This window comes from Carcharhinus amblyrhynchos, chromosome 18 (assembly GCF_965287045.1).
Source record: "Carcharhinus amblyrhynchos chromosome 18, sCarAmb.v2.hapA, whole genome shotgun sequence".
Taxonomy (NCBI): Eukaryota; Metazoa; Chordata; class Chondrichthyes; order Carcharhiniformes; family Carcharhinidae; genus Carcharhinus; species Carcharhinus amblyrhynchos.
This window is the reverse complement of record NC_137341.1, coordinates 38,289,346-38,304,610: the sequence shown is the minus strand read 5'-3', so window position 1 is coordinate 38,304,610 and position 15,265 is coordinate 38,289,346. Positions and strand designations below refer to the sequence as shown.

The window sequence follows — 15,265 nt, the reverse complement described above, 5'->3', positions numbered from 1 at the left end:
TTTTTAGAAAGATATTAATTCACAGATAGCTTCAACAGTGAAATCAGTATGGTAAAACAAATATATAAGCTACAAAATCATTCAGGCTCAGTTGCAAGATTGTGTTAAAAGCATTTCCACATTTAGTGGGTGTGCTCAAAGATCTATGTACTTTGTATACTCATGTAAAAATCAATCTCATGTAAAAGTTGACCCCATAATTTTTAGGTTGAAAAACATGATTTTTCATTTATCTCATGTATAGAACCACTGAAATAATTTAGCACAGAAGAGGGCTAGTTGGTCCATCTTTAGAAGAATGAGGAGAAATCAAATTGAGGTATTCAAAATGATAAAAGGTATGGATAAAGTAAACGTGGAGTGGATGCTTCGACTGGTGGGGCATTCTAGGACGAGAGGTCATAGTCTTAGAATGAGGGGTAGCAAATTTAAAACACAGTTGAGGAGAAACTACTTCTCCCAAAGGGTTGTGAATCTGTGGAATTCGCTATCCAAATTGCAGTGGATGCTGGGACAGTGAGTAAATTTAAGGAGGAGTTGCCATTAATTGGTAATGGGTTGAAAGGTTATGGGGAAAAGGCAGGAAAATGAGGATGAGGAGCATATCGGCCATGACTGAATGGCGAGTGGACTCGATGGGCCGAATGGCCTAATTCTGCCCTTTTTTTAACTTATAGACTTATCTTGCATATGCCAGCCCAAAGGCACCCGGGTGCCCTTTCTAATCCCATCTTCCTGCATCCAACTCATAATCCTGCAATTTACAGCACTTAAGGTGCAGATCTAGGTACCTTTTAAACAAGTTTAGAGTCTGTGCCTCCACCACTAACTCAGGCAGCAAATTTCAGACACTTATTAATGTTTCCCAATGGTTTACTACTGATTTAACTGTAGCAGTCTTGTCTAGTCCAGCTCAACCAAATCACTTCTCAGTTTTGTAAAATTTGCTTTCCTCCAGTTTAAAACTTTTACTCCTAGTTTATGTCAATTTACATAATACTAAATCTAACCAAATTGTGTTCACTGTCCCCAATATGGCCGCCCACTGTCACTTCACCCACTTGCCCTTCTTCATTTCCCAAGACTAAATCCAGAATCATGTTTCCTCTAGTTGGGCTTGTCACGTATTGTTTACAAAAAGATTCCTGAACACAGTACATGAATTTTTCACTTTCAGTGTCTCTTGTGTTGTTTGAAACCCAGTTGATATTGGGAAAATTAAAGTCGCCTACTATTATTGCCTTCTTATCTCTACAGGCAGAAATTTGTCTACATATATGTTCTTCTATTTCCCTCTCACTATTTGAGTGTCTGTAGTATTCCCCTAGTAGTGTGACCTGCTTCTTTTTTATTCCTAATCCCAACCCATAAAGTCTCATTTGTTAACCCAATTAGTATAGCATTCCTTCTCACAACTGTAATTGATTCCTTAATCAATAATGATAGCCCCTCTATTTTTTTGTCACCCACTCTATCCTGCCTGAAAACTCTATATCCAAAAATATTGAGCTGCCAAATTTGCCTCTCCTTTAGCCAGGTATATATTATAGCAACACCATTGTGCTACCATGTGTTTATAACACTCCTTGAAGTATAAGCAGCTCAACCCCATCAATTTTCTTGCTAGACGCTTTTTTAACATTTGTTTCTTTTGTCTTTCCAAGTCGCTGACTACATCACTAACTAATGTTCTACCTCCCATTTCCTGATCTGAATCTAATCCATTTAAGCCTACCCTTTGGTTCCCATCCTTTTCCCCAACTGAACGAGCAAAAGCCCCTCAAGGATATTGGTCTCAGCTATGCCAGGTGCAACCCATCTGGCTTGTACAAGTCTCACCTTCCCCGGAACTGGTCCCTTTGCCTCAAGAATCTAAACTTCTCCCCGGTATACCATTTTTACAGCCACGCATTCATAGAATCATAGAAACTCTACAGTGCAGAAAGAGGCCATTTGGCCCATCAAGTCTGCACTGACCACAATCCCACCTAGGCCCTATCCCATATCCCTACATATTTACCCACTAATCCCTCTAACCTACACATCTTAGGACACCAAGGGGCAATTTTAGCACGGCCAATCAACCTAAATTTGCATATCTTTGGAATGTGGGAGGAAACCAGAGCACCCGGAGGAAATCCACGCAGACATGAGGAGAACGTGCAAACTCCACACAGATATTGACCAAGCCGGGAATCGAACCCAGGTTCCTGGAGCTGTGAAGCAGCAGTACGAACCACTGTGCTACCGTGCCACCCATGTGATCATCTGCTTCATCTGATCTATCCTCTTGCTAGAGTGTGGCATTGGAAGTAATCGTCTGATTACTACATTTGAGGTCCTGCCTTTTAATTTCTCTCTTAAATTCTTATATTTAGTTTTCAGAACCTCATCCTTTTGTTTACTTATGTATTGGTACCAATGTGTGCCACAACCACTAGCTGTTCACCCTCTCTAGAATATCCTGCAGCTGCTCTGTGAGATCCTGACCCTGGCACCATGGAAGGTACGTACCATCCTTAATTCACAGCTGTGGCCACAGAAAGGCCCGTTTATACCCCCTACTATTGAATCCCCTATCACTATTGCCCTTCTGTGCATTTTCCTCCCCTCTATGCAGTACAGCCACCTATGGCGCCATGAACTTGGCTGTTGCTTTCCCGAGAGGTCACCACTTCATCCAAAGTACCCAAAGCGATACATCTTTCTGAGATGGAGGAATGACTACAGCTGACACAAGCATTTCCTTCCTGAGCCTTTTACTTCGTCTGATGGTCACCCATTGCCTTTCTGCTCATGTAATCTTCACCTGTGGTGCAAACACTTCACTAACATGCTATCCACAACGTTCTCAGCATTGAATCCACCTGCAGCTCCAGCTCCAAAATGCAGTTAGCCAGTTGCCGCAGCTGGACACACTGCCTGCACGTGATCGTTAGGGACACTGGAAGCATACCTTATTTCCCACAATGTGCCGGAGGAGCATATCACTAGCCTGAGGTTCCCTATTATGACTTCTCTCTAAACTAGTTGCTCCCTTTAAGGGAATTTGATTAAACTAGGAACCTTCCTTCAATTTGAAGTGAAACACTTCTATTTTAGAAGTGTTTATTTACAAAACAGAAGTGAAACACTTTTTTAATCAGAAGTCCTTAGCGCTATTTAAGCGAATATATTATACTTTAAAAACCACAAGAAAATACTCTGCAGGTATCACTTACCAATCGGCTGTTTCCGTTGGGAGAGTGTCACTTTCTGAATTGTCACCTCCGAAAGCAGTTTTTGGTGGCCCAGATGGACCCCACCGCAAGTCAACCTAGTCTTTCAGTGATCAAAATCCAAAAATTTCAGAATCAAATTAAAATCCTGGTGAAGCTAATGATTCAATTTCATTGCAAATGTATAAACACTAATGAAATGAGTACCAGCAAATAAATGTTTTTATTTATTCAAATTAAATTCAGATTATCGATGACAGTTAATTCTTCGAGGCTGTTATTTTTTACTTTGTTCTACTGCAAGAGTCTTTTTTGGATTTCACTTGGGTCCAAATAATGCACCCACGTGTTTGCCTCAAAAACCAAATCGCCTCCAAACTTCTGACCTAAAATAATAGTTTCAAAAATTTGTCTTTTACACAAGTTTTGTGGTATGACAAAATCAAGTACTACTGCCCTCTACTGAACAAATCTGGGGTGTCACAACAATGCTCGCACAGACATCTTTTCATAAGAGGGAAATGGAAGCATTAAACAGAAACTGCTTCTGTGGAAGCTAGCTCGACTGGACCTGTCACCTCTGATGTGTTAATTCTACTCTGGTCATATGTTTTAACAAATGATTTGTCAGATGGTCAATACAAAACAAAGTGATCTTGGAAATTTTATAGATTCCTATTTCATGTACAGTGCACCACGGAATGTCTTGTGTTTTGCATGCTAATAGTCCACATGAATACTTCACTGTAGTTGAGAAAGAGTTTTATCACATTAAAAAGTAAACATTCCACCTCAAGGCAAAGTTCTGACTTTGTATCAAACAAAGAGACTAATTATTTTTCTTTAATGTGACAAATACAAGTATTAAAAAAGCAATAGTCCAACTTATGCACAAAAATATCACTGAAAAAGAGGAATCTATTCCGTCGTTCGAAAGGCTGCCATTTAATCACCGTAATCTCTGTGAACATTTCATAAGCCATGAGTTACAGAGAGTGCCTAGTGGAAAAACAACTAGATACGGTTACCAGATCTATAAAGCATAATATACAGTCACTCTTAAATTGTTTGTGTTACAGGCTCCAGTAAAATCAGGTCCTTGCATTTCACTACAAGACAAACCCAGGTCCTGATTAAGGAGTCATTGTGCAAATTTCCCTTAAGTTCCAGCACTTGAAATGTCAATGCTTAAAAAGTACTTAAGTGTCTGGCATGCAAACCTTTAACATGCAGAATCAGCCCTGACAAAGTATTTACAGCATTCTTGTCGCAGCTGCATTTTATTTGTATTAGAATATAATTTACCACCTCAAATAAAGTCAGGGTGACAACAATCTTCTTTAATGTTGTTTATTGGTTCAGAAATAATTAAGCCCGTTTTTGTGCATGATCCTTTGTAATCTGTGCGTAACAGCCACACCAATTGTGTAAGTTAAATCAAGTGCTGCTGATCCCTACAGCTTTTCCTTTGTTCCTATTGACAATCACTCTTACTTGTTAAACAAGAGCTAGTTTTAGCAATTTGAAATGTCTCGACTTCCGTTGGCAAAGTTTGCTATACGATGAGCATCTTTTTGCATGGCTTTACGTCATACAGCCCGAGACCATCCATATGTAGTGCCATGTGTACCAGTTACCAGTACACAGCTGTAAAGTACTTAAATCTTATGTAAAATAATCTAAAAAGACAAAACTTACATCAGTCAACACACAGCCAATTGGAACCTGTTCTTTAAATCATGAAATATCTACTGAACATAAATAATACAGCATTTCCAATAAAGACAGCAATAGGAAACATTCTTTGCACCTTCTTCAGTAGAAAGGGAAAGAGAGCCCTTTGCAGGTGCTCAGATGTGAAACTGTCATATAAAATGTCCCATGGCATAGCTGTTTCTATTCCTTGTATAAGCAGATCATTCTGTAGACACCTCAGTGGAATATTGTCTTTAGACCTTTAGGTTAGAAAGTTAATTTTCTTCTTAGTCAAGATCAATAGGATTGACATCTTCTGGTCCTTCGCCATCCACCTCATCTTCCTCTCCTGCACCCATCAGACTGTTCAAAAGGTTTCCTGCAAAGGGAATATGAAAACTATAAAAGTTCAATGCTTAATTTTCTCATTTTTGATAATGCCATTGGATAAAGGGCAAAACCTCTTCAAATTCATATAGTGCAAGCCATCTATTATATGAACAGATGCATTAAAATCTATCAAAAGTCTGTCAACTGGATGCATTTCCTGCATTGACACTACAAATGCGAGAGCCCACAATTACAATGGAAACAGCCAATGGAAATTTGTCATGTTGTCTTGACATCCTCCCACCAGTGAAGGCATTGTTACACTTCTGTTTTATACATTCACATGTTTCAGCTGAATTTTATGGGGCGGAATATCCAAAAAACCGGCAGAGGGGGATGGAAGATAGCATGTCACCACCATGGAATGTTATCACCAGTGGAGGACATGCAAGACAGTCTTCTTGCCCAGAGGTCAATTGAGATCCTTAAATGGCCAGATTGGGAATGGAGGGTTGGGGCACAAGATCCCCTCATTAACCAATCTGTGGCCCACACAAGTGCCCAGCAGCAACAGTAACCCCCAACCTTCATCAGTGCTGGCCTGACTAGGTCCCTGAGGCGCTGCTAGGACTGAACAGCTGATTGAGTGTCAGCTCTTGTAGATGAGTTCTTTACCCTTAAAAGGACGGAAAGCACAATGGCAGCTTATTAGCTGCCTCACACCACAGACTCTGGTTGGGATTAACCAAAACAGTTGTAGTGGGATTGCCTCTGGCTTTCCATGGAGCCAACAGTTCCCCAACAAAATCCAACCTGTGAATGTGTGTGTTCTCAGAGCAAGCTTTTCCAGTCTCAATCAGATTAACAAGGGCAGAATACCTGCCTTGAGAGGGGGAATCCTTTCGTACTGTGCATAAATATACATTCAGGCAGAAACATAGATCATACTTGATTAGTTGGCCAAAGGTTACCCATTTTAATACCAAATTGTTCCATGTTTTGCCCACCTTTCTAATGTTTTCTTCCAACAGATGATCCCTCCATCCCTCCCCCATCATCCACACCCTCAGCTAACTTGATTGGACTATCTTTACACATGATTGTACAGCATCTTTGATCACTATCTTTTCAATGTTCTACTTGTGGTCAGGATTCTCTTACACCAGTATCAATAATCTTTGCCTAGCAGAGTATACGTACCTCAGTGCCCTGCAGTCTATTCACAACTGTCCTTGTGTAAAAGTAAAAGTGTGTCCTTTAAAGCCTTACCTTTATTTGATCTCATTATATTTACATTTTCTCTTAACACGAATGTTATCTCCATTTGCATTAATCATTGACATTGTTTGTTAATAGTTTACCCCACCCCTATTTAAATCTAGTTCAAATAAATTTGGAGCTGCATGGTAACATAGTGGTTAGCACTGCTGCCTCACACCAACAGAGACCCCAGTTCAATCCCCATCTTGGGTCACTGTCTGTGTGGAGTTTGCACATTCTCCCTGTGTCTGTGTGGGTTTCCACCAGGTACCCCAGTTTTCTCCCACAGTCCAACAATGTGCGAGTTAGGTGAATTGGCCATGCTAAACTGCCCCTAAGTGTCAGGCAGACTAACTAGGGTAAATGCATGGAGTTATGGGGATAGTGGTCGGTGCAGGTTCGATAGGCTGAATGGCCTCCTTCTGCACTGTAGGATTCCATGATTATACAAAATTCATTTTCTAACACAAAGTGAATAAATAAAATCACATTAAAAAGCTGATGCATTTAATTATTATAAAAATTGCCAGTTTTCAGTTTTGGGATTTGACTATTGTTGGCAGCTAGTCAGCAATATTCTCTAAGGGTGTATACAATTTTCCAATCCAGTGTTAATGTGAATGAATTTGAGCTTTTCGACAACACTAATTTGGGAGTGCTATAGCCAACACTCAAAAGAGAAGCAGAGATTCGCTGAAAAAGCTGGCCACACATCACTCCTGTTTGATGTTGCATGGAGTGTAACCCAGCGCAGTGTCAAACCTGGTTTACAAAGTGATCAGCAACAATTAGATCTCCAGGAACCTTTTCAATCCAAACTTCAATTTGGCAAAGATTCTCCACTCCACGTGTTTTGAACATTTTAAAATTCGAAAGATGTGGTACTCCTCTGGGCAGATCCAGTACAGTGCAGCATCCACGCAATGAAGATTTTAAATGTGTAATTCTTAGTTTAATAATTGCTGAATTATTATACGACTGCCCTGGCCTGACCCGCTTCTTGACCACTCACTCCTTCCCCCTCACCACAATGGAATCAAAGATAAGTGAGATGTGAGAACACCATCAAAAAGGAAAAAGATAAACTGTAGATTTTTAAAGTCACGTCCTGCAGTTAAAAATGGTGCTATAATAACAGACCCATAATATCATACTTCTAATACTGGCAAAGTCCATGCATGCTTTGTTTCAGAATGCATGTTATCTTCTGATATCACTGTCTCAGTGTGGTCAGACTGTCAGCTTGTCCAACATAGTCTTGAATGTCCATAGTTTCCTTCAACTAAACACTGAAAAATCGTGTCATCAATTTAATCTCTTGTGATTAACTTTTCATCTTGTCACTAATTCTACCCCTTTCATCTTGCTACCATCTCAGGCCAAACCAGCTACTCTGCAATTTCATCCACATCAGGGTTTACTTAACAACATCCCTGCCTCAGCCCACCTCCTACTAAAATCTTCATCCGTGCATTTGCCACTTCCAGATTTGACTATTCCAATGCTTGCCTGCCTGACACCTCATTCTTCACCCTGCCTAAATTTGAGCTCAAGCAAAGCTCTGCTGCCCCTATTCTATCCGGCACCAAGCCTCACTTACCATTCAACTTTTGTGCTCCTGACCTACATTGGTTCCCTTTCTTCTCAACTTAAAACCATAAGTTTAAAATTCTCATCCACATGCTTATATCCTGTTGTAAGCTTGCGCTTATATCGCCACAAATTTCCAGCCCGACAACTCTCTGAACTTACCCCAACTCTGGCCTCTTGTGCATTCCAAAATCCCTATGTCTCTTCATTGGAAGGGGTCATCAGCAGCACCATCAAGCAGTATTTATTCAGCAGTAACCTGCTCATTGATGCTCAGTTTGGGTTTCACTAGCGCCGCTCAGTTCCTGACCACACTACAGCCTCAGCCAAAATGTGGACAAAATAGGTGAACTGAACAGGTAAGGGGAGAGTGACTGCCCTTGATGTCAAGGCAACAACTGAGCAAGGATGGACATCAAGGGGCAAAACTGGAGTCAATGGAAATAAGAAGGAAATCTCTCCATTTGTTGGAAGTACACCTGGAACAAAGTGAGATGGTATGGTTGTTGGAGGTCAGTCATTTCAGTCCCAGGACAACATTGCAGGAGTGTCGTAGGCCCAACAATTTTCAGCAGCTCGATCAATGACCTTTCTCTAGGCAACAGGCAACAAGACATGGCTTTGACTTGTAAGTGGCAAGTAACATTCACAATGCACAAGTTCTAGGGAATGACATATCCAACAAGACAGAATCTAGCCAACTTCCCATGATTTTGAATGGCATTGCGATTGCTAAATCACCACTGACTGGTATTGCTGAATACCACTGACTAGAAATTGAATTGGCCCAGCCATATAAAGATGGTGGCTACAAGAGCAGGTCAGAGGGAATTCTGATGCACATAACTCACTTCCCCAAAGCCACCATCTACAAGGCACACATCAGGGGTGTGAATGAATACCCTCCACTTGCCCGAATATTGCTCCACAATATGCAAAACAAAGTAGCCTGCTTGATTGGTACCCCAGTAACCACCTTTAAAATTCACTGCCTCTGCCACTGAGAAACATTGGTAGCAGTGTGTATTATCACAAGATTCACCAAAGCTCCTTTGCCAGCACATTTCAAACCATGACCTCCACCACCTAGAAGGTCAAGGGCACTAGATGCATAGGAACACCACAAAAGAACTAAAAACTGACTTACTGCTCTGAGACAAGTTTGAAGAGATTGCTTACTTTGAAGAGAACTTTCAGTAGGAAATGTAACTCAAGCACTCAAGATTTTTAAGTCAATAGCTAGTTTAACCATAATACATTCAAGATGCCTCTCTACCATCTAAAAAGCTGGTCAAGAGTGTGATAAAATAATAGCTCATTCTTTAAAACAGTAAAGTGGCTCAACATCATCCAAGATAAAGGAGTCTACTTCATCAGCATCATCGCCCATCCCTTCTATTAGGCTGCAGTGTACACTGTATGCAGGTGCATTGCAGCAAGTTACTTAGATTACTTCAAGAGCCCCTCTCTTCCTGACAATCTGTCAACCAGAAAATGTTTTACGAACACCATCATCTCCAATTTTCTTTCAAGTCGCACACCATCCCAACTTGAACAATTGGAACTGTTCCTTGATCCCTGCTGGGTCAATATTCCCAAGCTAACATGTTTGTAGAAGCACCATCACCATAATGGCTGCTTCAGTTCAAGATAAAAGACCAATACCACAGAATGAGGTAACCAGGTTGGACAATAAACTTGGGTTATGGAAAATGTCATCCATATCTCAAGAACAAGGAAAACACAATTTTTAAAATTACATGGGAATGTGGGAAAAAAACTGGTATTAAATTATTTATATCCATTAAGTTGATGGAATTATAGGCTTATCTATTACCTTGCTATGAAATAACTCTAGCAATCACAGAAACGATTGTAAGTCATTCAATTAGATCATAGCTAATCTATACCTCAATTCCAGTTACACAGAAACACACATAAAAATAAATAAAAAATAGGAGTAGGCCATTTGGCCCTCTGAGCCTGCTCCATCATTCATTATAATCATGGTTGTTCATCAAATGCAATACCCTGATCCCACCTTTCTCCATATTCCTTATTTCCTTTAGCCCCAAGAGCCATATCTAATTCCTTCTTGAAATCACACAACACTTTGGCATCAACTACTTTCTCTGGTAGCAAATTTCACAAATTCACCATTCTCTGGACGAAGAATTTTCTCCTCACCTTAGTCCTAAAAGGTTTACCCCTTATCCCCATACTTTGACCCCTAGTTGTGGACTAACCCCTTCCCCCATCTCCCCTGTCTAATCCTGTTAGAATTTTGTAAGTTTCTAGGCAATCCCCTCTCAGTCTTCTAAACTCCAATAAACATAATCCTAACTGAAATAGCTTCTCCTCATATAACAGACCTGCCATCACAGGAATCAGTCTGGTAAACCTTCGTTGCACTCGGATAAGGACACCAAAATGGCACAAAATACTCCAGTGGTGGCCTCACTTACAACTGCAAAAAAAATCTCTATTCCTATATTCAAATCCTCTCGCTATAAAAGCCAACAAAATATTTGCCTTCTCTACTGCCTGCTGTGCCTACATGCTTACTACGCGCAAGGACACCAAGATCTCAGAGTATCCACCTCTCTCAATTTACACCCAATCAAAAAATAATCTGCCTTCCTATTTTTGCAACTAAAGTGGATAGCTTCACATTTATCTACATTATACTCCATTTGCCATGCATATGCCCACTCATTCAGCCTGTCCAAATCATGTTGAAACATCTCTGCATCCTCCTCACAGCTCATCCTCCAAGCAATTTTGAATAATCTCAAATTTGGAGGTAATACTTTTAGTTCCCTCATCCAAATCATTAATATATAACGTGAACAGTTGCGGTCCTAGCACAAATCCCTGCGGTATACCAGTAGTCACTGCTTGCCAATCAGAAAAAGACCAATTTATTCCAACTCTTTCCTTCCTATCTGCTAACTAGCTTTCTACCCATCTCAAGGCACTATCCACAATCCCATATGCTTTAACTTTACATAGTAATCTGCTATGTGACACTTGTTGAAACTTCTGAAAATCTAAATAAACCACATCCACCGGTTCTCCCTAGTCAACTCTACTTGTTACGTCCTCAAAGAATTCCAGTAGATTTGTCAAGCATGAGTCCTTTTCTTAAATCCATGTTGACTTTGTCTGATTGTACCACTGCTTTCCAAATATTGTGCCATGAAATCCTTCATAATGGACTCTAGCAACTTCTATACTACCAAGTTAGACTTACTGGTCTATAGTTCCCTGATTTCTCTCTATTTCCCTTCTTGAATAATGGACTTACATCAGCTACCTTACAATCTGTAGGAACCATTCTAGAGTCTAAATTTTGGAAAATGACAACCAATGGATCTATTTCAAGGCCACTTCTTTAAGTACTCTGGGATGTAGATCATCAGGCCCGAGAGATTTATCTGCCTTAAATCCCATTAATTTCCCCAAAACCATTTCTCTATTAATACTGATTTCCTTCAGCTCCTCACTAAAATTTATGTTTCTCAGAACTTCCAGTACATTATTCAGGTCTCCCTTTGTGAAGGAAGAAGCAAAGTACGAAATTAGCTTCTCAGCCATTTCTTTGTCCTCTGTTGAGGCAGAGAGTGGGGGTCAATGGGTGCTATTCGGATTGGCAGTTGGTGACTAGTGGAGTGCCCCAGGGATCGGTGCTGGGGCCTCAGCTATTTACCATTTATATAGATGATCTGGAGGAGGGAACCGAGTGTAGGGTGTCAAAATTTGCTGATGACACCAAGATTGGTGGAACGGCAAATTGTGTGGAGGGTGTGGAAAGTCTGCAGAAGGATCTAGATAGGCCGGGCGAATGGGCCAGGAACTGGCAAATGGAATTTAATGTTGGCAAGTGTGAAGTTGTCCACTTTGGTAGGAATAATGGTAGGAAGGACTATTACTTACATGGCGAAAAACTGCAGCATGCAACGGTGCAGAGGGACCTCGGGGTCCTTGTGCATGAGTTGCAAAAACCCAGCCTGCAGGTGCAGCAGGTGGTCAGGAAGACAAATGGGATGCTGGCCTTCATAGTGAGGGGGATTGAATATAAAAGTAGGGAGGTCTTGCTGCAACTGTACAGGGCTCTGGTGAGGCCACAGCTGATGTACTGTGCGCAGTTTTGGTCGCCGCACTTACGCAAGGATATTTTGGCCTTGGAGGGAGTGCAGAGGAGGTTTACTAGGCTGATACCGGAGTTGAGGGGGTTGAACTATGAGGAGAGGCTGAATAAACTAGGCTTGTACTCGTTAGAGTTTAGAAGAATGAGGGGAGATCTCATTGAGACATATAAGATGATGAATGGGGTGGATAGGATAGAGGTGGAGAGGCTCTTCCCGCTCAGAAGGGACAGTAGGAATAGAGGGCACAGCCTCAAGATGGGGGGAGGGGGGGTTTTTTAGAACGGAGTTGAGGAGGAATTTCTTCACTTAAAGGGTGGTGAATCTCTGGAATTCTCTGCCCGCTGAAGTGGTGGAGGCTGCTTCGCTAAATATATTTAAGACGCGGGCAGATAGGTTTTTGATAGGCAAGGGGATTAGAGGTTATGGGGAGAAGGCGGGAAAGTGGAACTGAGCCACGACAGATCAGCCATGATCTTACTGAATAGCGGGGCAGGCTCGAAGGGCTAGATGGCCTACTCCTGCTCCTATTTCTTATGTTCTTATGTTGTAAATTCCCCGTTTTTGACTATAAAGGGCTTACATTTGGTTTTGTCAATCTTTTTCTCTTTATGTACCTATCAAAACTTCTTATGTTTTAGCTTTTATGTTACACGCTGGCTTTCTTTCATACTTTACTTCCCCCTTCTTAATCAATCCCTTGGTCCACCTTTGCAGAATTTTAAACTGCTCCCAATCCTCAGGTCTATAGCTTTTTCTTGCCAATTTTGTAGGCTTCTTCTTTGAATCTAATACTATCTTTAATTTCCCTTGTAAGCCATGGATTGGCCAGAGATCCTTTTCCACTCTTGCGCCAAAAAGCAATAAACAACTTTCGGAGTTCACCTATTCGTTAACTGCCTTTGTTCCAGATCCTTCAATACCATTATTAACAAAAACCTATTAATCTCTGCCTTGAAAATTTCAATTGACCCAGTATCCACAGCTGGAGCAGGTCCCAGTAGTGTGGGGAAAAAATACTTCTGCATTTAACTTCTAAGTGACCCAACTCTAATTTTAACATTGCATCCTTTTGTTCTGTATTCACCAGGAGAGAAAACAGTTTCTGTGTCTATTCTATTCAATTATTTTATCATTCTAAAAATTACAAATAGAGCATTCCTTAAACTTTAAAACTCAAAAGGAATATAAAGCCAATTGGGCAAGGACTGATAGCTCAAAGCCCTTACAAGTACAGCAGATAAAGAAAGCAAATAGAATGTTGCTATTTATAGTTAAAGGAACAGAACGTAAAGGTAAGGAAGCATTGTTGCAACTATACAAGGCATTGGTGAGGCCACACCTTAAGTATTGTGCACAGTTTTGGTCCCCATATTTGAGGAAAGATGTAGTGGCATTGGAGGCAGTTCAGAGCAGGTTCATTCAACTGATTCCATAGATGAGGGGTTTGTTATACGATGAGAGATTGAACAGTTTAGGCCAATACTTCTGGAATTTAGAAGAATGAGGGGAGATCTAATTGAGATATTCAAGATAATAAAAGGTATGGGTAAAGTAAACTTGGAGCCAATGCTTCCACTGGTGGGGCATTCTAAGACGAGAGGTCTCGTAGTCTTAGGATAAGAAATAGCAAATTTAAAACAGAGTTGAGGAGAAAGGGTTGTGAATCTGTGAAATTCGCTATCCCAAAGTGCAGTGGATGCTGGAACAGTGAGTAAGTTTGAGGAGTTAGACATTTTTAATTGTTAATGGGTTGAAAGTTTATGGGGAGAAGGCAGGGAAGTGGGGATGAGGAGCATATCAGCCATGATCGGATGGCGGAGCGGACTTGATGGGTTGAATGGTCTATTCTTATGAACTTATGAAACTCAGCACCGAGTGTCAGAGGATGACTGATGCAAGAAAAAAAAAATCATACTGGAGTTGACCTGCTGGTCTGATCATCTAGCTACATCTGATCTGTTAGAGCCTAATGGTAAATGTTTCTCTGAAGTGCTCTGAAATGGACAATAATATCCTTTGACCTTGATGAGCATTTCAGAAAAAAATATAGTCAGAAACAAATAAATGTTTTTTTTGTTGTTCCAAAGGGTTGCAGTTTGTAGGCACAATGACCTTAATAACACAAATCCAGATATTATTTGTTTCCTTAACTTCCCTGCTACACCTCACAAAAAGGAGTTGTAGCTGCACATACACATACTAGCTACAGGTGAAGTAAACAACACTTGAAGAAATTAATCACAATTTATTATGTAAATGGTTCTATGCTTAACATACCTAATAATCCTCCATATGAGGACGTCTGTCTCGGTGCAACTCCAAAGAAGATCTGACCTATTCGGTCTAGATACTAGAATTAAAAATAGTGCAAAATTAAAAGCTTAAGACTTAATCTAATTAAAAAAGAAACAAAAATGATTAAACAATCAGGAGCTACTCAGATGGAGATCTCTCAAATGAACCCTTATTACAGTAACATTATCCTGATGGGTTGAAGTTTTGTTTTGATTAACACAATATACAATTTACATATATTTATATATAAAAACTGGATTTCCTGCGCAACATTTTATGGAACTTTGGACACTGGAAAATCAAAACTATGCAAATTAGTTTTAATTTGAATTAATGCATTTTTAAAGTACTTTGCATTTTTGTACAGGAAATAATTTTAATACACCAAAATGACCATAGGTGTCCTAGCTTAACAACAGAATCCATACCATATTAATATTTAGCAAACTAAAAATGACATATCCATTTTAGCTGGTGTTCTCTGACAGCTAATCTTCACTGAATAGTAGTAGTCCAGCAGGTTTGTTAACAAGCTCGACACAAAATTGAGTATGTACTGCTTTAAATTCATCCTATAATGAATAAAAATTGCGTTATGGGCAGCTGCAGTGGAATTAGTGAAAGCCACATATCAGTTTGCTGATGTTACATTTCTTATTTCACAGAAAGTCAGGGCAATGATAACTTGCCTTTAACACTGAGGTTCAGATAATGTTGATCAACAAA

General features: G+C 40.3%; 1 protein-coding gene across 1 annotated transcript in view; it reads right to left on the bottom strand.

Annotated features, from left to right (window-relative positions):
• Positions 1 to 4,552: 4,552 nt before the first annotated feature.
• get4 (guided entry of tail-anchored proteins factor 4) overlaps positions 4,553 to 15,265 on the bottom strand; it is a 34,067-nt gene continuing 23,354 nt past the window's right edge. Inside the window, exons 8-9 of the mRNA XM_080206842.1 lie at positions 14,522 to 14,594; positions 4,553 to 5,292 (exon numbers count right to left, since the gene is read on the bottom strand). Coding sequence (XP_080062968.1) covers positions 5,201 to 5,292; positions 14,522 to 14,594 — 165 coding nt within the window. The 3' untranslated portion in view covers positions 4,553 to 5,200. The remainder of the gene's footprint in view (positions 5,293 to 14,521; positions 14,595 to 15,265) is intronic.